This window comes from Lepisosteus oculatus, chromosome 5 (assembly GCF_040954835.1).
Source record: "Lepisosteus oculatus isolate fLepOcu1 chromosome 5, fLepOcu1.hap2, whole genome shotgun sequence".
Classification (NCBI taxonomy): Eukaryota; Metazoa; Chordata; class Actinopteri; order Semionotiformes; family Lepisosteidae; genus Lepisosteus; species Lepisosteus oculatus.
In genome coordinates this window covers 59,693,995-59,717,156 of record NC_090700.1, presented here as the reverse complement: position 1 = coordinate 59,717,156, position 23,162 = coordinate 59,693,995, and the positions used below count along the sequence as shown (strand labels likewise).

Sequence of the window (23,162 nt, the reverse complement as noted above, 5' to 3'; positions counted from 1 at the left end):
ACAGGGTCACGGTGGAGCCAGAGCCTATCCTGGCAAGCAACAGGAACAAGAAGGGATTAGCTCTGGATGGGACAACAGTTCATCGCATCAGGAAATGCACAGACATACACTCACACTGCGGCCCATTTTTCCCACACACTAATTAACTACAAGTATGTTTTTGCACGGTGGGAGGAAAGCAGAGCACCCAGAGGAAACCGACAAACACAGGAAGAACATAGAAACCCCGGGCAGATAGCACCCCAAGTCTGGGATGAAACCCAGGGCCCCAACACTGCGCCCCGGTGTCGTCCTCTCTAATATTATATTTGACATGTAATACAATGATTCAGTTCCACACTCTAAAGCTAAAATAGGAAATACATATTTTTACACTAGCAAGAAAATAACTTTGATGGTAAAGTGTCAAACAGTATTAGACATACTTTAATGAATCAGAACACGCTGCCTACTCGCACTCATCAAGTCAGTTACTAACGAGATATATTTCCTCTGTGTTACAGGAAATATCATTTCACGATGTAATTTTAGTTTGCATTAACAAATATGCATGTTGTATGATTGCATAATCATTGTTCTCTATTATGACTTTCATCTTTTATTATGTATGAAACTTTATTACAAACATAAATCTGCAGAATAGCTAGTTATTTTTATGGCATATCTTTTGTGGAGAGAGAAACATTGGAGACCTATAACAGCCCATTATCTTTCAGTTCAGTTCTGCTTACATTTCCCAGGGGGAATAGTAAATGACTTGTAAAGTCCTATATTAGCCTTGACAGTAACCTTATGGTTAATGATGAAACATTGATATGCAGTGCAGCAGTAAGCCACATTTACACCAGAGGAACTTCATATGAGGGGATCATTTATCCAGCATAATAGGACTTATGGATAAGGAGTCCAAGCTCTGCAGAAGAGAAAGCCTACACTAAACTGTCAAATAGAAATATATATTTTTCTCTCATTAAGTTTTGTTTGTAAACCATCATTTCCTTTGTCCAGCACTTTCCTTATTTAATGCAGACACCACCACCCTATGGCCAGAATCTTGTCATTGTCTCATAAAAAGAACACGCTGCCTTAGCTGTTTGTGTTCAGGATTACTGAAAAATATAAAAATAAAGTACATCAACAAGCACCCAGTAGGAGCCGACTCCCTGACAATATTCAACGGGGCTTCACCCTGGTTTGGCTTAAACTCTGGATGAATTTATTTCAAAGCATGATTTTGATGCGAGTTTTGACGTAAATACCTTATATTGTGTAACAAAAAGGTGAGCTATGTGTAAGAGGTTCTCATTGCTCTATAACCCAGTGTCAAATGGCCCAGGATGAAGCAAACCCTGTCCCACGCTGCCCGCTTGGGATCCGAGAGGGATTTTGTTTGACATGAAGAATCAATAGGAAGTATAGGATACGAGTATAATAGGAAACGAGTACACCCTTCACAGCCCTTTCCTCAGGATTACTATATGTAAATGCGAACAAGGCTGTTGATCATCTGTAACTTGGCTTGCAGTTCAATTAATTTTCCGATTTTTCTAACAGCCCCTTGTGCCCCCTAATTTCTCCTTCATCAGAATCATCCACATTACCGTTTCACCTTACCTTCTCAAACCTCTTTTCAGATATTTCTTTCTCCTCCAAAAAACTTGTTTGGCACTGCACTTGGAATGCCGCAGGACGTAGCTCAGCTTGGGCCGTCTCTTCCTGTTGTTGACACATTTCTAGTCTCATAAATTTCACCTCGATGGAGAGACCCCCTCTGCTGACTCCTCTCCCACCCCCTCTTCCACCACGCATGGCCAAAGCTTTTCCTCCTGGTGTCACTGATCACGACAGCCACTGGCCATCTCGCCACGGGGAGAACTCTCAAACCAGCAATATCCCCAAAACAACACGCAGTGGGTGCCTCACAGTGTGTTGTGTGCAGAGATACAATGGGGGGCAGGTGACATCATTTGCTGTTCCCAGCTAATTCATTTCCATTCCACACCCATTGTGTTTTCTTTGCGTCTTGCTTATTGCCGAGCTGTCCCGGATTGTTGTTGGCTATTATGACAGGAGTAACAGCTTCCGAAAAAGAAACTGGATGCTGCTAAAGGAAATCAGCCTCTCAAAGTAATCTGGGGAATCTCTTAAAAAACCAGAACTACAGTCTCAGATCTTCTCTCTAAAGTGATACCCTTGGGATGGCTTACGTATGTTAAGTGATTTATTCTCATATGCTTTGTGATTTGAGAACTCTTCAGGAAGGTACACACAGGATATAGGAATGATCATATTTGCATTTCCTAAGAGTTTTGACTCTGCTGTGTGGGTGGCAGGAGCTACAGTAACCAGGAGTAGTTTCACCAGAAACCATGACTTCTAGAAAGGCCAGCTGGAAAGTTTGCCTTTTTTTAAAAAGATTTAGTAACAAAGAAAGAAAAATTAATCCAAGTATCCAAAGTAGATGTAAAATATACACAACAAACTGTATTTTTTGACTCGTAATGGTTGGATATAAAATGTATTGGAGCACCAATACAAAATAAGAACATGGAAGTTTTTTTTTTGCTTTTTCCCGTTTTGTTTTTTAAAAAAGCCACAGATTATTCTACAGAAAGCAAAGGTCTTTGTACAGAAAGAAGCAACAGTAGGGTTCTTCTCATCTCCTACATCTTAATAAAACTTGCAGCTCCAATTCATTTCAGAGGCAAAAATAAAAAAAAATAACAGCTGCCAACTGCTAACCTATGACACTACAGGTACACAAAACATAGCTTTATATTTAAAACACAGGATATGTAAGAAAATGTTTTTTGAAAATTGTGAAAAAAGTGCAATACAGGTTTGACTGTCTACAACTTAATAGTTCAATTCCCCGACGGGTCCTTTTCTTTTTTTTTTTGCTCAGCTTTGAACAACATTTCTAACATTTTGTATCCATAAGTAAATTTTCTTACAGTTATATTAACATTCATGAGGATGTACATTATGAGAAACATGATATTCACAAAAGTAGACTAGTATTATGATTTCAATGACATTCTTTGGGTAGAAGGGTGGAGGAAAACAAGTTTAAAACATGAACACGAATTATTTTACATTTCAGTTGTTTACAGAACTAATTGTGTTTCTTCATATAAAAAGCAAATGAAGCCGAAAAACCATTGTCTGGAAGTCCCATTCAAAAGGCAACACCCTTTGCATTTTTTTATTAAAAAATAGCAGTTCCAAATTAGTAAATTACTGCCTTCCCCATAAATGTTAGAAATTATTGAAAAGGTTTGTGTCCTGAGTTCTTCCAGTTTTGGAATGGGTCACAGGTATCTGAAAACAAAAGAAAGTGTGTTCTATAACTGATGTTATCTAGGACACTTTCCAGCTAGTGCTGACTCAGGAAAGATCTCTCCTGCTTTAGTGGAACACACGCTTTGTTCCTCCTGAAGGAAAGCTGACTCTCCGGGTCTGTGATTTTTCAAGTCAATTCTCTCCTTGGCCTCACAATCAACACCTACTGTCATCTACATTACACAGCTCTTCTCCAGACCAGTTCCACAAATCTTCCTCTTCCCAAATTAGAAGCATTCGAATGTCAGTCAACACTCTCCTCCAGTAAGCAGTCTGGCCCTTATGAGCACTTGCTGACCCTTTGGAAGATCTGCTGACCCAGGATGCCTTGAAATTGGGGTACCCCACCCATAGATTTTAGGGACCAGTGCTTTTTTTTTTTAAATGAGGAAAGGTTGATATGAACAAAAGAAGAGGGAGACCCCAGGCAAAACTAGAGGCTAATACTGCCCTAGGGTATAACAGCATCCATAATTAACTGAAATGATCAATATCACCTTCAGAACAAAAGTTAGCTTTAGAAATGAATTAAATGGAATCGCAGTTCTTGAAATTACTGTACAAAGCTACTGAAGGCTGTTGCTCTTCATGAAATAATAAGAATGACAAGTCAGGACCATGGAGATAAGTCTTTGAATGGGGACTCCCATACAAAACAGATCTAATTTACAATGGGGGGAGGGAAATAGTTTCTTGACATAACAATGCAAATAAAATAGAATAAAATTAAAAATACACAACATTCCCCCACTGGACAGAAGCTTCATGAGCTACGAGATATCTTAGTGTTTCACGCTCACATCCAGGAACACGTCAACGATGGAGAGAGAATGAGGCAGTTTATATATATAAACTATATATATATAAAAAATAAAAAGAAACAATAATAGAAAATAATAGTAATGTGGCACAATATATAACACAGAACAGGGAAACGGGCACATCATTCGCTCTGAACGCTGGATACAAAATGGAAATAAAGAGCGAGGGATGTCCCGTGTCCACCTCATATGAAAAGGGTGATTCATGAAAACGCACAATGACACACTAACGCAATGTCCAAACACTGTAGACCTGTGCCCAAGAGCACCAAGACAAAAACCGGCATACTTCTTTATTTTTTCCTTTTTCTTAGAGTTACAAAATGGTGTCTGTCCGAATAACGGTCTCCATGGTAACCGAAGGAAAAAAAAAGCCCGTTTCCGCTGATAAAAATGAAACTTCCATCAGCTAATTGCTGTTTGTACTGAAAATCTTTGTTCTTCTTAAAAACGTGAGCTGTCTCTTTTAAAACGGCCATCTCCTTCCTGAGAGTAAGTGAGGTGAGCCAAGAGTTTCAGTTTTTTTTATTTTTTGAAGTTTTGCAAATCCTTTTTTTCTGCTCCATTCAGGGAATATTGAGACATTCCATTTCGCTCAGGCTGTGGTGATGGCATTGAGGTCCTTCATCAAACCCTCTAGGTGGGCCATTTCCTCGGACAGTTCATCCGCCTCGTAGTTCTAAAGGAAAGGAACAGGGTTACTGCCGGGGATGGGGGTGGAGTTGGTCAATGGGACTGCAGCGCAAGGCCAATACAGAATTTAAAAAAGGCGGGAACATTAACACAGCCAGAGGCGACCATTGCCACAGCATCAGGAAGCGTGATGTTACAAAGATGCGCAGAAAGCAAAACAACAAAACACAAGTCAAACGAGGTATTAAAAAAAGGGAAACGGAGACCGACAAGAAGGCAGCCGATGGTGATTGAAGAAATGAGCAGAGAAAAAACAAGAGGGGAGGAACAAAAACAGACAGAGAAGAAGAGAAGGGAGATAAAAATAAAAAAAAATAATTAGAACCAAAACTGAGTCTTGACTTCTTTGGTGGAAAAAAGTCTAACAGCCATTTCCAAAAATAAAACTTACACCTACAAAGCAAAACAAAATTACATTTACTGGTAAGGAACAAACTGCAACTAAGCCTAAATCATATGCCTGATAGTAGAGATGCAGTAGACTGTAAGAAACTGTTTAAAAATACAACACTACCCTGCAACCTTTCCAAAACTAAAAGAATTCAAAATAATTCAGAATGTGGCACATGGACAGCGTGTTTGTTGACAAGCTTTAGCTAGCTGGAGGTTTAAGACTGAAATAACCTGCTCAACTCAGTTTAACTCATGGGTCTCAAACTCGGTTCATGGAAGGCTTAGTGTCTTCTGCGTTTTGCTCCAACTCTTTAGTCAATTAAGCAATTACCTAATTATTTTCTTAGCTAGGCACGTAAAATATTTTGTTTTGAGCTCCTGTGCACTCTAAACATTTACTTCATTAAAAGGTACCTTTAAAATTATGAAGTGAATTAAACATTTTGATCAACCAGGTAACAGAGCTCAGGTGGAACAAAAACCACAAGACACTGGGACCTGCAGGAAATGAGTTTCACACCTCTGGATTAATCCGTTTGTTCCCATAGCAACATCTGCAAATTATAATCTAAAAATAACTGACAAACAGAGATTGATATAAAGAGGAGAGTAGAACAAGTGACGGTGCTGAAATGGGGAAATTTGGAGGTGGTCTTTATTGACTAACTAGTAATTGGTTGATCAGTAAGTACTGGGACAAAATGCAGAAACACTCTGCCAGAACAAATAACCAGATTCATTAAAATGCAGGAGTAAGGACCAAATTATTTTAAAATAAAAATATTTGGCTAAACTGCCATGTTTGTATTGTTTAATACATAATCAACTAACCAAATCAACTTGCTAGAGAGTGCATAAATCCTGATTGCTGCTAGCTCTGCACTTACACAGTACTTACCTACAGTCCAGTTCCAGGCTGTGCCCCTCTCCAGGCAGTGCATCAGAATGTATATAACAAAAAGAAATCATATTTACGGACTGTACTCACGCTCTCAACATCCTCCAGCATTTTGCTGGTCTCTGGCACGTCAGGGGCACTGGGCACTATGACAGGCATTGGTGAGCGCGTCCTGCCCAGTGTGCCAATGGAGGCTGTCTTCACTGAGTGCACCTGGGAAGCTGGCCCTAGAACAGGAGGAGAAACTGAGCAGCTGGAGTGGCACAATGACAGACTTGTGGTCGGAATAGGACAGTGCAAATGTGGCATAGGATACCGATCCCAGTTTTTTAGAAAGGGCTGGAGGAGGTTGGAATCAATTAACAGGTCAAAACAGGTCCGACAGGTGCTCTCGTTTGTAACCTTTCTTGTGTTCAAAGGCTGACTGCATGCCCACACACATGCCCAGCTACCAACTTTGGCCTTAATTTTCTATATAATATCGTTAAAGCAAGTCAAATGTCTGAAGTGTAGCAAGTGACAATGGCTCAGTTTAGACAAGTGGAATTAGAAATACTGTCTCTGAAATTCAAGGACAGGGAGAAAGATAGGTACAGCAGGAGCAGAACCAGTTCTTAAGCCCAAACCGCGCGGTGCCCTGACCCGCTGCGTCATACCCCCCCAGTCTGAGAGGCGTGATGTCCCGGGGCCCCCACCTGTCTGGGTGAGCAGTGGGGTGCTGGGTAGGGCGGGGGACTCGAAGGAGGTGCCCGGGGTGGGCACAGCGGGCACGGCGAAGCTCTTCAGGGGGTGGGTGGGCCGCACGTGCGCGGTGGGCGGGTTGTAGCTCTCCTCCTCGGGGGCGGAGCTCAGGAAGCTGGCGCCGCTGTCCGGCTCGGGGTGGTCCACGGCGCAAGCCGGCTGCACTGGGACGGGCAAGGGGTCAGCGCTGGGCGTGTTCCTCACCGATTCTGCAAACACAGGCACGCAGCCATCACGCCCCCCGCCGCCGGTCACCGCTCGTTCGGGCTCTGTCGTACACGACTGCCAGTCGTCATCGGAAGAACTTGGAGAAATCCACTCTACTAAGGCACATCTCCCTCCTGCCTTCAGCAACTGCTTAAAGACCTATTTGATCAGTTTAGGTGATTCTGCCCCCCTCTTGTTTGCAAAATGTCTCATTTTAATATACCAATGCATTAAAAAGTCAATGATTCATAATGGTATTCAGAATTTCATTAATCAAAAACAACTCGCTTGTCATCAAGAATTACTTTGCAGACAACTTCGATAATGTGAGGACCTTAATTTTTTTTTACTGTTTTAAGCCATGGCATTTTCTGTTACAATGGGGCAATTACATTCTTCATCATTGACTCAGTCCAAGTTCTACAATTCTTTGGCTTTGCTGATGGTCTCGCCTGACTTATCCCATTGAGTGCCTGGTGATTTATTTAGATCGGGGGACTGAGATGGGCATCGAATCATCTAATATATTCAATTGTGTTAAAGTAATACTTTAATATGCCTGAAGATAAAATGTCAATATTAAAAAATATCTGTAATATGTGGTATCTATAATATATGATAATCGGCAGACTTGGAATGTACACTTTTACTTCCACTTCACATAACTAGCCATGCTAGTTGTGCTTTTTTTATTTACCTTCTCAACTGAATAAATTTGACCTATTATGTTAAAAAAATGCCAATTTATGCTTATTGAGAGACTCCTGAAAGTGCTTCTGTGATTTTTCAAACAGCAGAAAGTAGGACTCTGCACACCAGACTCGGCAAACAGCTCAGTTAGGCATTTTTCTCATGCTTTTTTCCCTCTGATGTTTCAGTTTTTACAGCAAACAGAAAAATGTTTTCAATTTTTTTTTCTCCATTACAGCCATTCATTCCATTTAACACAAATAAGAAACAACATTCCCATTCGACCCAAATCATCTCCATTACTGTAACAAAGTCAGCTGTGATTCAACGAGAGCTGTCTCACCATTAGTTATTTGTAGTGGAAATGAAAAACAAACGGCCAACCCATTTAACTGCACTTTAGAAGGTGCGTGAGGCAATATCGCCTGTCAAGCTAACACATCTTTCATGGCAGAGGATGAGAAATGGGAAACTCGTCTCTGTCAGGGTTGACTGGCCATGTGGAAAGAAAAGTGTTTGTTTCCAAATACAAGCAGAGTATCGCAGAGCCAATGGAGGAAAAACAAAAACTGAAAGCCTGTTAAAACAGGGAACCTGGCAACCAACTTGAACAGATAACAAGCATGCTTGTTTCAGCAAAATTAAAGAATTAATGTACAGCTGACTGCAGTGCTTTTCAATCTACATTGATTTCCTCTAGCAGCTCCTCTTGCGATCATGTTTAAATGCACAGTGGTCTAAGTTAGACAAGTTCTTACTGAAAAGATTTCAGAAGAAATGTTTTTTTGCACAAATCTTTTAATTAAACTGAAAGCTATATATCCGTTTAGAAATATATAGAACGTCTCCTACTCCATGCTCACTGTGCCGGCCTCATTAGAACATGTTTCATAAGCTACACACATGCATATATTTATTTAGTTTGATCTATTTTAATGTTTTTTATTTATATGGACAATGTCCTGAAGTAAACAATGATTACAGAAACCTATTTCAATGAAAGCCTTAACCACAACATTTTAAAATATTCACATTGCATTACTCTAAAAATATAATACTATAATAAATAATTAGATACCATCATTTAACAAAGAAGGCAAATGAAACATTTTTATAGGAATCGTCAGTTCTTATCAAATGCTCCTGAAATTCAGTAGTGCATCAACTAACATATGATATAGGGGGAAAAAAAACGAATGTATTTAAAAACATAATGAACAGGACTGACCATTCACGGTGGAAACAAACAGAACTGAGCAGCGTTGCTAAAAGCCCCACTGAGGCACGAAGATGAGAGCTGAGCAGTCAAGGAGCGGCAGAGGGACTAAATCTCTCAAAGGGCATTTCCACAATCAGCCTAAGATACCTGACGATTAACCAGATACTCACGGATGTCCATATTGTATGGTGATTTGGAACAAAGATTTTTTTTATTCGGTGCAAAATATTGTGCGTGGACTCCCATGGTATTGTTTTTATTTTGGGATCTGGTGTGAGACTACCCATACACTTCAATAAGAGGCTCAATATTGTTCTGCAATTTCTTTTTTTTTTTTAATACAGAACAAGATGGTTCATGCTGCCTGGGCAGCCTGATTGGGACTTCCTATACGGTGGCTGCCACAGTAGCTGGTATTCACAGGTGCTCAGACTCTCTCCCAGAATCCCCCGCGCAGACTGGCAGCCTCACCTGCGGAGTGGGCCCTGTCTACGTGGGAGATGGGAGTGGCGAGAGGCCGCGGGTTGATCTGATGGTGAAGATGGCTGCGAGTCGGGGAGGCCAGGCTGCCGGAGTGATAATGATGGTGATGGTTATCGAGGGAATGGATGGGGTGAGCACTAATCACAGCTGTGAATGAACACAACAGAGAGAGACGCCATTTACAGAAGGAACACACACACTTGGGAGCGAGACAGGACAGGGTCAGTAAAGCCGGACGCTGGGTACAGCAGAAAGCATCAGAACTATATCAGGGTATGATCAAAGAAGGCCACCACACAGTTCTCGTCTTTTCTCAGTTCTACAAACTTGACTACCATGCAGTACTGCCGCCATGTTTTTCCTCTGGGGCAGGTTTTTGAAATTCTAGGTGGAAATGAGCCATTTTTTCCCCTCATAAGGCAGCCCCTGAAAAGGATTCAAAAGTCATGGGCGCAGAGGTTTGTTCAGCAGCTGGATCAAAATGGAACTACAAGTTTCGAAGTTATGATAAGTAAAACACCGCAGTGCTGTAATCGGGGCCGATTGGCCTCGTGATGCATTGACCAATTTTCAGTGAAGAGGCTTTCAGTTAAATCCAAATTGCACTCTAAATTGTTCCACTGCCAATGGAAATGTGCAGGTGGGTAGAAAATCAATACTAGGCAATTCCAAGGCAATGAAAAATGTGTAGATTATAGTGCAGTGAAATAATATGTGTCCTAGGAGAGCAGCCTTCTCTTATTTGCTCTGCTGTTTTTAAATTACAAAAATGAGAAAGAAAAGCACAGACAAACGATGACCCTTGAAGGTGTTAAAATTGTGCCAAATTCTCCTGAGTTTTGGTTTGCGGTGCGGGGACATACTTTACAACCACCGACTCGCCTCACATTCACAGCACATAGAGCACAGGAAGGTTAAACACTCCCTGAATGCAGTGTGGGACCAGCAGCTCAATGAGACCCCAGGGTGGGCAGCTGGACTTACGCTGTGGAGGCTGGGCGTCAAAGGGCATCATCATTTTGGGTCTCATCCCCCGTCTCCCTGCCAGTGTTGACATGCTGTCTTCTGACTCGTGCCCTGCAAGGCATACAAAACAGCGACCACCCTGTCAGCCGGATGTCAGACGGGGGCCCCTACAGCTTAAAATTCACCCCTGTGCTTAAACCACCACTGTTTGTAGAGGACGAGATGTGCTTTCTGTTTCGTAATCCTGTTACATGGCTTTGCCAGCCAAGTAGATCTCTGAACCCAAAATAACTTCCTTTGTGATATTGTGGGTCCCTTACAAAGCTGCTCAGATTCTCTAAATTAGATTAATCAGGACAGATCTTACCTTCATCAGACAGGACAGGGAATGCCTGGTCTAAAAACATTACCACATGCTGTATTATATATCGTAGGTTTTAACAGACACTACAGTCTTCCCATCATAACCTTGTGTTTTCTTATGTATTTCCTATTGAAAATGCTGACGATACCTCAGATACAACTAGCTCGCTACAGTGTAAATAAGGGACTACAGACTTTTCTTCTCAGTGTTCTTTGCTCAATTAACCTCACTGTCACTACCAATACAGCAACCCTCATCCACACTGGTAGCTGTTGACCCCTATGTCAAGTGTGTTAAACATGTTATGAAGATTGTAACGAGTTTAATGTATAACATTACCTGGGGTACTGTCTATATCTGTTTATATTTAATTTGCTACACATCTAAGGCAATCACTTAACATACATTGGTTTTACAAGACTTCCTTTCCTCCACTGGCTGAAATTAAGTTTACAGATTTCCTATTGTCCAAGGCATTCATGTTTGATTTTTTTTCTTGTTTTAATGATTTTTTTTTTACATTTGCAAAGCTCGACTTTGTAAAAAACTAATTTTCAATAAGTGCTTCTGTTTCACTCATCTTGCCAAAATCCCCATTCTCAGTTAATTTCAAAATGGGTTGATTGGTCTGCTCTGGAGGCAGAGCTCCACGTACAGTACATCTTTACAGTGTTCTTCCTCACTCTAGAGGGCGGTAAAGAACTACGTCTTTGACAAAGCAATGAGGAATCATAAATTGGCCTGCACATTGTTACTGAAGGAATACTCAAGATCAGAATTTATGTGAAGAATGTACAATACTGCGTATCTCAATGCCAAACCTCAGTTAATATGGTTACACTGTATATACTTCAAAACCCATTACCAATGGAATTCTGACATAAGCATTACCAAATCTATTTCTCCTAACATGATCTTCCAAGCAGACTCAAATATCTAATATATTTCAAATATTTTTCCAATCACCAGTGCCTTTCCTAGCTGTCAATCAGGTACAACACTTCATTGCGTTACCAATACCAAATACCAAATATTTAATTTTATAAATGTTATTTTTTGGCGAGGATTGTCAAAAACACAAATTATGGGATTTGGGCACAGTATAATGTGAACGAACTGGAATTAAAATACAATGACTACAGAACATGCAAAACTGCTTGAAGCAGGTATACTGTCAATATACCTTCAATACTGTAAAATATTCTATCATTGTTCTGAAAATGATACCAGAAATCTTGTATTTATGAATGCAAAGTATAAAGAAATGGAGTAGAAGTTATTAATATTACTGCTTTAAGATTTTAAATAGATCGCAGGGCTTAGGGGTGTTATGATGGCTAAACGCAGAGTTTATGTCAAAATTGAACAGAATTCATTTTTCAGGCTGCTTTGCATCAGCTGCTTCAGTTAGTAAATAAGTCATCCATCCATCTTCTAAACACTTGATCTAATGCAGGGCCACAGGGGAGCCCAAGCTCATCTTGACAGGATATACCCTGGGCAGGACTCCAGTCTCTCACAGGGCACACACTGACACACACAGCAGGACTAATTGTACCAGACGCCAATTAATCTATCAGTATGTCTTGGGAGTCTGGGAGGAAACCGGAGCACCCGGAGCAAAGCCATGTGTACACGGGGAGAACATGCAAACTCCACACAGACAGCGACCCGGGAATCGAACCCTGGGCCCCAGCGCTGCAAACGGCAATCCTTACAAAACAGTGCTAAAACATTCTAAACCAAGGGTCTTCGAAGCCAAAGACCCCCGACCAATAACACCGTAGGGTTTCCTAGGATCTGTCCTAAGCCGGAGTCACAATCATACTCGTTTACACAGGAAAGAAACAGAAACTGCAAAGGTTTTCCTATCTTACGCCCACACAGTCTGTGCAAATGTCTGCTGTTGATTAACTTGGGCTATGGCTGCAGAGCCGGACTTTGGTGTTCGTTGGCCCCAGGCACTTTCACTCCGACATGCGCAAAAAGAGGCGTAAACGCCAATTGAATGACGTCGATTGACGTGACGCACTTTAAACTATCCCAATGCTAAACCACCTGATTGACGGAGCGAGTCGAGTGACCATCACTACCACACTTCTAGTGTCTAGAACAGCCGCTAGAGAGCGTGTGGCTATTGATTTGGAGCACCTATCGTATTGTTTTGTTTCAACTCGTTTTCTGTTAGTCACTAGTGTTTCCCTAAACATTTCGCAGGCCCTGGGCACTGTGCCCACAGTGCCAAATGGGAAATCTGGCACTGTATGGCCGCAACCCCTGGATGGCTGGTTAAGCCACGAGAGAACCCCTCCTGACCAACACTTCCCCCTGGCAGAGGTCAAAGAAAACAAGGCAGTGTCTTGACTTGTCCCCCTGAGAAACAGAAAGAGCAGTGTGACGCAGGGGCGCGCCGCTGTGGGAGCGATGTCGGCAGGGAGACCTCACCGCGGCAGGAGCTGCGGCGCTGGTGGATGGTGTTGTCCGCGGCGCTGTCGACGGGGGTGATGTCCTGAGAGGTGCGGGGGATGGGCGTGTCGGTCATGACCGGGTTGGGCTCGGGCGACTTGTCGATGGGCTTCAGCTCCAGCCGCTCGTGGTGGATCCACAGGTCCGGGGGCTTCAGGTCCTTGGAATTGCCCTTGTACTTGTGGGAGCCATTGGCCGACTTGCAGGCCGCCCGCTTCCTGCCGAGCGTAGAGAAAGCCACCGGGTTCAGGAGGAGGCAAACCGAGCTGCACTCCACACCCCGAGGCTGAGCAAGGACCAAACATCTCCAAAATCAGGGTACCACAAAATCACACCAGGTGTCCGTCATGATAGCGTTCTGAAGGGGGAGCAGCAACCCCATTTTCCTATTTCGGGGTTCGAAAGAATCGTCATTGATGAGTGCATTTCAAACCAAAACAAAAGTAAGACGTACCCAGCAACTTGTAAAAACCACACAAAATAAATGAAATTTCCAGGTATGTACAGCACCATACTGCTGTCATTGGCCACGATTCAGAACGAGGCAACAAAACCTCCGGTGACGTGGAGCGGCCCTATTACATTGTAAACATGCAGGCTTGTGAATACATCTCTTTTAATCCAATAGATATATCGCTCTCGACCTCCGAGGTGGTTTTCCGACAAATACTACTTACTTATTAACTCTGCATGCAGATCATATTGGAACATTTCTGCCATGAAGCATCTGCTGCACAAGCTGTCTTATTCTCCTTTATAAATCGCATTACATCACAGTGACTAGCGAGCAGGAAGGGCCGCTTCACGTCACAATTTGCACAAACCATGGTGTTTGCAATGCCATCAATTCATTTATTTTGTTACCAAGATGTACTGTAGTAACCAGTCTGAGAAACGAGGACTGCAGCTCCCCTTTAATGTCAACCATTCCAGAGCACATGAGACACCAGCTCAGTCTCCAGCCCTGTCACATTTTCAGGTGCAGGTTTGGTTGGAGACCTCCAAGAAACCAGCAACAGAGCGGAGAGAGGGGGAGCTCAGATGGGTTTTCGGGGTTGTGTTGGACACCTACTTCTTTTGCTGGGAAGTGGTGCGGCGGGTGCAGATGACGGCCACCACAACCACAATGATGATGGTGAAAGCTCCCACAGAGATGATGATGATCAGCAGGATGCTGCTGTCCAGGGAGGACGTCGGGCTCCCGGAGAAACCCGTCTTTCCTGGAGCACAGGAAGAAAGTGTGGTCACACAACAGCGTGGGGATCCCTTACGGAACTACTCCAACTCATTCACAGATTCAGAAATGGCTTACTGTACTTCTCTTGGCTGTGGAAAGGGAGCTTCTCCCATATTTAAAATGCCAGCATAAAACCAAAAAGGTGAAACTTATCTACAGATTTTATCTTATTTTATCTCATAACACAGAGTATGAAGATGAAGATACGTACTGTAGATGTTATGAAGCCATTATTCATGCTTCCACAGCGACTCAGAGTCAGAGAAGAGACTGACTCCAGCCATGTTAGAATAAAGACTGCCATGTGACTACCATGACCCTAGACACAGGACAGTTTTTGTGCAGATGCGGAGCTTTGCCAAACCTGTTCTAATGTTACAGTGCCACTATTCCAATGTCCTTGCACAGATGTGAACAATTTACCATGACATGCAAAAGCGCTATTAAATACTTGTTATAGAATTAAAGCATGAAGCAGCCACAGTGACAAAGTCTTCGCCTTGCGTCCTGCTATTTCCCTTCTGCTTTTTTCTTTTTCATTTTCTGTCCTTTGGGAAATTAAAGGCATAGCAAGAAAATGAACAAGTAACAACTGGTTTCAGGATTTCGGGATCTTCATTAAGATTTTTAATACTTAGTTCTGTGGTTTCTAAATGGTTTACGGCTTATCCCTGCCCACCAGAAGCAAGTGGAGATTGTAAGAATGACAACACTCAGCCCTTAAAAAGGTAGTGTGAAGAACCCACCAGCAGGCCAGAGACGTGCCTTATTGCTCCTGTGAAGGGAACAGTCTCATTCTCCAAAAGACAGGTGTTGTCTTGGTGTAGATGGGTATACATACAGTATATATTTAAACTGATGTCACATGTGCAAACCCAGCCAAGAGAACAGGAACTATTTGAACACAATGAACTACATTACATAACAGAGCAAAGCCTGCAAACACTTCCACCTCTGTACAGGGAAAGCATTTCGGAGAAATAAATCGATCTATAACAAAGCCTAAGAGGTGGGAAAACAAAAACAATCTGCTTATTACAAAAACAGCCAATACATGACTCATTAAAGAGATCGCACTATTGGGAGAACATCCAACAATATAGTCAAGCTGTACAGCAGGTTAAAAAAATCAATTGCAGAGTAAACCCACTTGAGGCTGAATGAGTTCACAATACATAATATTTAAAAATGCTTAAGAAAAACCTTCCAGTTGATGTGAGATGAGCTGCTTTCTGTTGAATATTTTTCAATTGCTGACTCTTTCCACCTCTTAAGTGTGATTTATGGCTGATACCCATCACTAATCCCAGAGTCGAACTCCCTTTTCAGTACTGCAGCTTCTGAAACAGTACCGTCGTACGTGGTTGTGCATTTTGCCAAATGTTGAAAGAGACGCATCAAGAATATTTTTTTCAAGAGAATGGAGATGTAGTGTAAAACAATCCACAGCTACAATATTTGATTTGCTAAACCGGAACGGAGTGAAGATGCAAAAAGTCTGTCGTTTCTGTAAGAACGCTGGCTATGAACTGGTGGATTGAAGAGCTACAGGAATGGCAGAAGTAAAGGAGTACATTACCGTGTGGGGAGCCCACACCATGGTCTGGAGAAGTGGGTCGCCCACCTGGCTTTACTGGGGAACTGGCTGGATACACAAACACAGGAAACACGGTTAAAAAGAGTCCACAAACACAAAAAGGATTCACCTGGAGATAAACAATACATACTGTATGCTGCCCCTCTAAATATGTTTGAAGTGAATTTATTAGATGAGTGACGAGAGAACAGCCCAGTGATAGAAGACAGATGCAGAGCGAGAAGTTATTCTCCTTTCTGGGGAAAAGCTGGCATTTCAGCATCAGAAATGAGAAATTCACATATGTTTTTTTTTTAATCTTCAAATTAACATCCTATAGCCAGAATGTTGGGTACAGATGCACTGGGCTGAAAGTAATCTCACCCTACAGGTGTTTTTTTTCTTCTCCTAAAAATCTTATTCTCATAATGTCATATGATATGAATCATAATTATCATTATGAAGTAGCTAGATGACTTCACCTCCTTCATACATTTTTTTTTTGCCAGTGCAAGGCAGTGCTCTTGTCCAGGTGCTGCACTCTGGCTAAGTGATGCTGAGGAGTGGAAGTCTCCCTGATAAACTAACAAGACGTCTATGCTGTTTTTAGAGCGCTCGTCCAGAAGCACGACATGCTTTGAATCACACATCACAAATGTTAAGAGAGCAAATACTAAAACGTGACAAAGACGAGACAATAGAAAAATGGAAGAGAGACACGAAGCAGGGTCTCTGAGGCCCAGAGAGGTGTAAAACCCTAACCTAGTTTTTTTAAATACCCTGACAAGAATGAACTCTGCCATTCTCCAGCCTATACATGTACTGTTATCCTCCATAACACTCATATCTTAAACCTGCATTTTCCATGGCTCAGTTTTGAGTCAATGTGAGAGAATATATATAATATGCAACATTAAACAAAGTTTCAAGTAAAGCTTTAGCACATAAAATCAGCCAATCAGTAGTAAGAACCTTACAAGTTTTCAAACCGGAGCCTACAATGACTAGCAGCAGTGGTAGTACTATAGCAGAAAGAATAACAAGAACACAATTTTATTTATGAGAGCTTTTCTACAAACTCAAAGTACTAACACCACATCTTGCGGGTCTTGATTTCTCTGCTAGAACAGGGTCAGTGAAACCCAGAAGAGATCAACTGTCTTCTCTGGGTTTTCAGAAGCTGGCTGCTCAACATATTTCACATTCACACCACATGGTAACAGGAGTCTAAGCGCAAACTAACTTCAAAGGACCAGATTTGCCACATTTCCTTATCTCCTCTAGCCAGCTGGGAATCTTGAGCCGAATCAGAATGTCCCCCCCCCTTTTTTGTTTGGATGAGGTTGGAATTTTTGCCTGCAAATGAGGAGGACAGCTGTGGTTGCTTGGAAACAAACAGAAAATGACAAAGGGAAGGAAATCGGAAAGAAATGTGAAGACTGGGAGATGAAGGAACAGAAGAAAGGTAACATTACCTTGGTCATTAGCCATTTTGTCAGAAGATTCAGCTAACAGGTCAAGCACAAAAAGCAGGGAGAGAAAATACAAAGCAGTTCAGTTAGAGGGGAAAAGCAGGGAGGAAGCGAGGCAGGGCTTTGAAGAAAAAAGCTAATATGGCAACAGAGAAACTTTTGAATGGCCTCCTTCAGTCTCACAAACTGTCTCTGATGGCTCATGAGCTGAAAAACTGCTTAAAGCAAAGTGAAAAAAGACAACCGGAGCTGAACATGACAGCAGGATCTGGGGCACAACTAAATCACACTGTTTCTTCTGCATCCCATCCTACTTTATAACAAAACAGTGTGCTTTTGAATAATCTCTGGATTCTTTTCAAATGCAGAGGCAAATAGTTGGATTCCAGAAAAACCATAGATCCCTCCAGTGAGCAATAACAGCTCATTAAAACAGCTTTAAACACAAAGCTACTACAAGTTAATAGGGGGATAAATATCAGAACTGCTGCGGGCTTCTCCACTGAACACCTTGTATCAGTCCAAATGCACCATACTAATCCAAAACAAACTCTACTTGTAAAAACATGAAGATTAAAGCTAATATTTTTTTTATAGTTACGACACACAAATTACAGGTCGTGTCTGGTTGCACAATTTCAAGTCTGTTTCCATGTTGCTCCAATTAGATATAAATTCACTGGAATACATTACCCAAAGCTAAAGTTCCCTGTAAGTTTCCACTTCTTTGGATTGTAAGTAACAGACGCAACAAGAAGCAGTAGTAAATACTGCCAAAGCACAGCTGGCATGCCACTGTGTGAACGAGTGCGGAAAAAAATCATTTGTTGATTCTGACATGCTGCAGTTTAAAACCCATGTCTCATCAGATGAACTATCAATAATCAAATGAATGATCAAATATTCCTAATCTCATCCTGTTGGGTGGTGCAGTCCAAGTGCTGTTCAAACAGCATGCTGCTGCCTAGGCGACCGCACTCACAGAAGCAGCAGGTATGCACTGTGTGGCTCCACTAACGCGCATTCCTCTGGTGACAGAAAGGCATGCACAAGGATCCACGAGTGCAGCAGTCCAGTGCCAGCGTTCTCTCTCAGTCCTCAAATGCTACATTTGGCTTTTTCCCTAACACACAGCCGATCCCAACCAATCATTCTCCTGCAGGGATACCTTTGGGAGTCCTGAACTGTACGGCCTCAGACATGGGCCCCATTCCCTTGGAATTGCGGGCCTGGATTTTGAAGTAGTACGGCGTGTCGAGGGTTAAATCCTGGATCTGGTGCGTCAGCCTGTTCCCCACCACAGGCTCAATCACCCAGTCGTGCACCTCAGCGTTCACCTCCGTGCTGTAATAAATGATGTAGCCTGAAATATTGGGGGGAAAAAAAACACGGCCATGAAATCCCAGCTCTGACTGTTGCGCGGCTGCTAGCTCAGTTAAGGACGTAATTATCCTCCAAGTCACAGTTTCTCATCTGGGGGTGAGTTTCTCATTGCGATGGGACGGCTGCAGAAGACCCTCGCCGAAGAATGGGACTCTCAGCAAAAACGTCAGTCAAGCTCAGTTTGGCTGCAGCCTGTGTTTTTCTTTGTTTTGCACCTGTCAGCTAAACAATTTTAAGGACCTGTTTATTTATTCACACATCAGCTTGGTTTTCCAAACCACCTTCTGCAGTAGCGTTAATGCAACATGCATGCTTTATTTAAAAGTATAAATGCTCTTGCCGAGTATATGTTCCAACTAAAAGGTAATTAAAAGTAATTTTTTAGTCAGTGACATGTCAATCTCATTAGTGATTTGTTTTAGTTTTCACATTACAGTCCTGGACAACTCCTTCCACAAACATGAGCTACTGGTGGCCAGATGTTATGTCACTTTTGATTAATCAAACTATTTCTATATATGGACGACATCAGATGACAATAAAACAGACTGAATGCAGGGAATTATAATTAAGAAGACCTTCATTGCACAAGAAATGAGTAAACAAAGGTTCAAATTAAGACATAGGCTGATCTTAACATGTGAACAAGCCTGTCAGTAATAAGAGCCATCAACCTTGGGTTCACTACACTGCATTTAATATCAGTCTAAGAGTGGTTCTTCCACTGAGGACACTGGCTGCTCTCTCTGGACTCAACAGTACCTGTGATTTTTCCATTGGCTTCAGAAGGAGGCTGCCAGTTGACAATGATAGTCCTTGGCCTGCCTTCCTTGCTGACCACAGTCACATCTTTGGGGGGAGAGCTGGGAACTGCAGAGAAGAAAGGCAATATGGGTCAGAAAAGGGACATGAAACAACAAGATTTTTTTACTTCCTTATTTTTTATATGCATTTCTCTACTCTTTAATTTCTTACTTTTAGGATATGCGTAACCCTCTTATTTCAGCCCAAGATTGTTAGTTCCCAAGCTCTGTATTTTAGAACAATCCTCTGTAAAGACTTCAGAGAAGTGTGGCAATGAGCAGGGGAAATGTGCAACTGCTCCATCGAGTTTTCTGAAGTCCAAAGGGAAACCTTTTTCCTTCCGGCTTACACAACTCTTCAACATCTCAGCTAGTCTATCTTCAAAGAGGCATTTTAGGTTCTTTTGTCGGCTCAGGTAGTTGCAATTGGCTAATGACAAATTCAAGCAATGCCCATAGAAAAGTAAAGGAATTAGTCAAGTGACTGCAAAATGTAAAATTATTTTTTCAGAAACCATGTGTACAGAGATAAACTATAAGCCCTTTTGTTCCCTTTTAAAAGTACACCTGATCTTGACATTAATATAAGATAGTAGCTTATACAGTACGGGCTGTTGACTACAACAAAGACTGAATTACACAAGAAATGGTCATCACTGAAAATGCAAAGGAAACCTCAGATTGCTTACTAGTCTCAAAGGTGGTTCCATGAGCAGTCATACTCCATGTGCTTGTTCTCCTGCCTTTCGTGACTTTTACTGAAAACTCATAAAGCGTGTTGGGCTTCAGGCCTGTGACCATATAGCTGAGGTTGGTGGTGTTTGCAGTCTGAAAAAAATGGAATTTTTGCATTAAACAAAAAAATTGGAAAAAATAAAATGACATGAAATAGAAGTACCTTTGTAGATACAAAAAAAGGAGCTCAGGCACACTGCTTCACTCAAACAAATACCCCTTCTAAAATTATATCTGATTATAATTTTTTTCAATAATGATATAGATATTAAACAGAAAACAAATTCTAAAGAGCCAGTGGAAATAGAATGTCTTTAAAATAAAGATGCAGTAAAATCACCAATACCTATTACAAAAGACAAATGTTATATTCATTGGATATAAGGGATTATTAAGGGATAAAGAAAATCTGAAGCAATCTATAGCTATAAAGTGATACGAAATGAGAGTTTTGTTCTGGAGTTTTGTGTTAATGTTATTAAATTCCACTTTCATGGTAACATCAGTGTCCAGTGACTGGTTTCTCTGTAGGTTCAGCTGCACGTTCTGCTCAGGGACCTCTAGATCAGTTCCCCATTTCAGCCACTAGAGGGCGCCCACCTCAAGTGAAAACCGAACAGGAGACAATGCATCAGCAGTCTTTAGCCAGCCCAAGCAGCTTCTCTACGGGAAATAGAAATGCGCACCAAAAATGTACAAAAACGATCTCTGCAGCTTCTCACTCTAACTGATCTTTACTTGAAAAGTCTGCTCCAGGTCATTTACAGGTCTCGGCAGGAGAGGCCATGGAATTCTACCTCAACCAGGCAAGCACAACCAGCAATAGCGAAAACCTGACATCAATGCACAGGGTGCAGACATGACCACAGTTCAGCTGACTGAAGATCTGAGGAGAATGTAACTTGGTGTGGGCTGTACGCGGTCCAACACAGGTTAATAAAATCTGAAGTGCAGGAATTTCAAAGGCGTCTCCTCATGTCTAGCTGATGTACAACGGTGTATGATGTTATAAGGGTCAAATTCTGGTCTCACCGAACACCTGGGGCGTTAGAAATGCAATGTGTTTGATTTGGCTTATTTATGACGGAGCGATATTGAAATGGGAAGCTGTTGTCAAGTTTTTAAACGGCACAGGGAAACTATTCCTTTAAAGCAAAGATTACTCTGCATTTCACATCGCAGCTCCATCAAAGAGGCGGCAAAAACAAGTATTTTCTATCTTTTTCTGGGGAACGTCTGACTGCTTCTTCAAAACGTAAAATCTTGGTGGTCTGTTAACTTTAAGAAGCTGATTGTTGTTTACTACTGAAAGACAACCTTTGAGAAAAAACCTGAAATGTCAAAAAGTTCTGCATGACCCGATTATAAATGCAGAAAGCTAAATACTAACATTCACCTTTGCCAGTACAACTTATTTCTTACATTAATTTCCTTCAGTATTCTACAGCTCTTATGACTGAGTGCTTGAAATTATGGATGCCACTTTCATCGATGCAGACAGAGAGAAACCTTCCTAAGTGGGGTTGCCAGTATGAGGCCTGTCAGACTGAAATAACACTTCTTCCTAAGACAGGACTTTCAAATTCATTTTACAGCTGGAGTTGACTAATATATGTGATTAGGATTCTAACAGTCTGATGTAATTGCATTTTTATCCAATGCACAATGTCCTTGTTGAATAATTTATAAATATCTGTTCATCAAATCCTTTCTTGCTAATGTACACATACCTCAGTGATGTATTTCCTATGTGCCTTGAGTCAGTGAAACACTTTTAAATTAATTGGATTCTGCCCCCTAAACTTAAATTTCAGGACATAGTTACAAATAAAAACTGGCGCTTCGCATGTTATGCAGCACAGGGGAAAAAGGCATTAGCATGCACCTCAGAAAGCATCTGGAATTTAAAGGGCTTTGGTAACAGGTCAGTTTGAAGATTTTATTATAAAATGTTCCACATTACCAAGAAGCTCTAATTAGCTTGGGGCTGTCCTTTAACCATTTAAAAAGAAGCATTACTAAAATATTATTTGGCAAGACAGGCTGGATTCTCAAAACTCCCATATTTTCCAGCACACAGTGTAAGCTGATGTATCTTAAATGGTTACATTTCCTATCCATGTTCACTGTGGCCTCAATCTAAACAGTTTCTGCAAAAAGAGTAAAAAGCCTGTTCAGCTGTACTGTGGCAGTTTTATTTGGACACCTCCTTATTCCTCAGAAACAAATTAAGGAGAAATGTATAAACACTCATCTTCTGCGTCATTTTTTGGACCACACTCGGCTTTAATAAACTTTACAGTTTCGGTGGAAGTCAGCCCTCAGCCCAGGGGAGAGAGTGGGGGGTTTCTCCAGGTGAGCTGTCCTGGGCTGTTTGTTGGCCTTTTGTGGCATTGTCTCAGCCTTGCTGATCTCTGCTGAAATTATCAGCCCTGCGGTGCTTTCTACTGTCACTTACTGCCTCTTTCAACAGGCTTGCCCTCTACCTCATTCCCTCCAATATCTTATTTGCAGCCCTCCATGTGATACCAAGGGGAAGTGCAATACTGCATTGGGGAAGGACGCTCTGTGGCTCATGATCTGTGCCTGTGGCTGGAAGGTTGCTGGTTCGTATCCTGCGGCCGGCAGAGGAATCCTACTCCGTTGGGCCCCTGAGCAAGGCCCTGAACCCCA

The 23,162-nt window shown here is 41.8% G+C and overlaps 1 protein-coding gene across 7 annotated transcripts in view; it reads right to left on the bottom strand.

Moving 5' to 3' along the window:
- Positions 1-2,439: 2,439 nt before the first annotated feature.
- LOC102687746 (neogenin) overlaps positions 2,440-23,162 on the bottom strand; it is a 198,150-nt gene continuing 177,427 nt past the window's right edge. For 3 of the 7 annotated variants that reach the window (XM_015343650.2, XM_015343652.2, XM_015343653.2), the window contains exons 18-29: positions 20,444-20,582; positions 19,714-19,821; positions 18,737-18,931; positions 17,572-17,604; positions 16,100-16,165; positions 14,356-14,503; positions 13,263-13,501; positions 10,472-10,564; positions 9,476-9,634; positions 6,843-7,097; positions 6,238-6,374; positions 2,440-4,842 (exon numbers count right to left, since the gene is read on the bottom strand). In XM_015343650.2, the coding sequence (XP_015199136.2) occupies positions 4,759-4,842; positions 6,238-6,374; positions 6,843-7,097; positions 9,476-9,634; positions 10,472-10,564; positions 13,263-13,501; positions 14,356-14,503; positions 16,100-16,165; positions 17,572-17,604; positions 18,737-18,931; positions 19,714-19,821; positions 20,444-20,582 (1,656 nt within the window). In that variant the 3' untranslated portion in view covers positions 2,440-4,758. Of the gene's footprint in view, positions 4,899-6,237; positions 6,375-6,842; positions 7,098-9,475; positions 9,635-10,471; positions 10,565-13,262; positions 13,502-14,355; positions 14,504-16,099; positions 16,166-17,571; positions 17,605-18,736; positions 18,932-19,713; positions 19,822-20,443; positions 20,583-23,162 lie in introns of all 7 variants that reach the window. The other 4 variants (XM_015343655.2, XM_015343656.2, XM_015343654.2 and 1 more) reach the window with 3 other exon arrangements.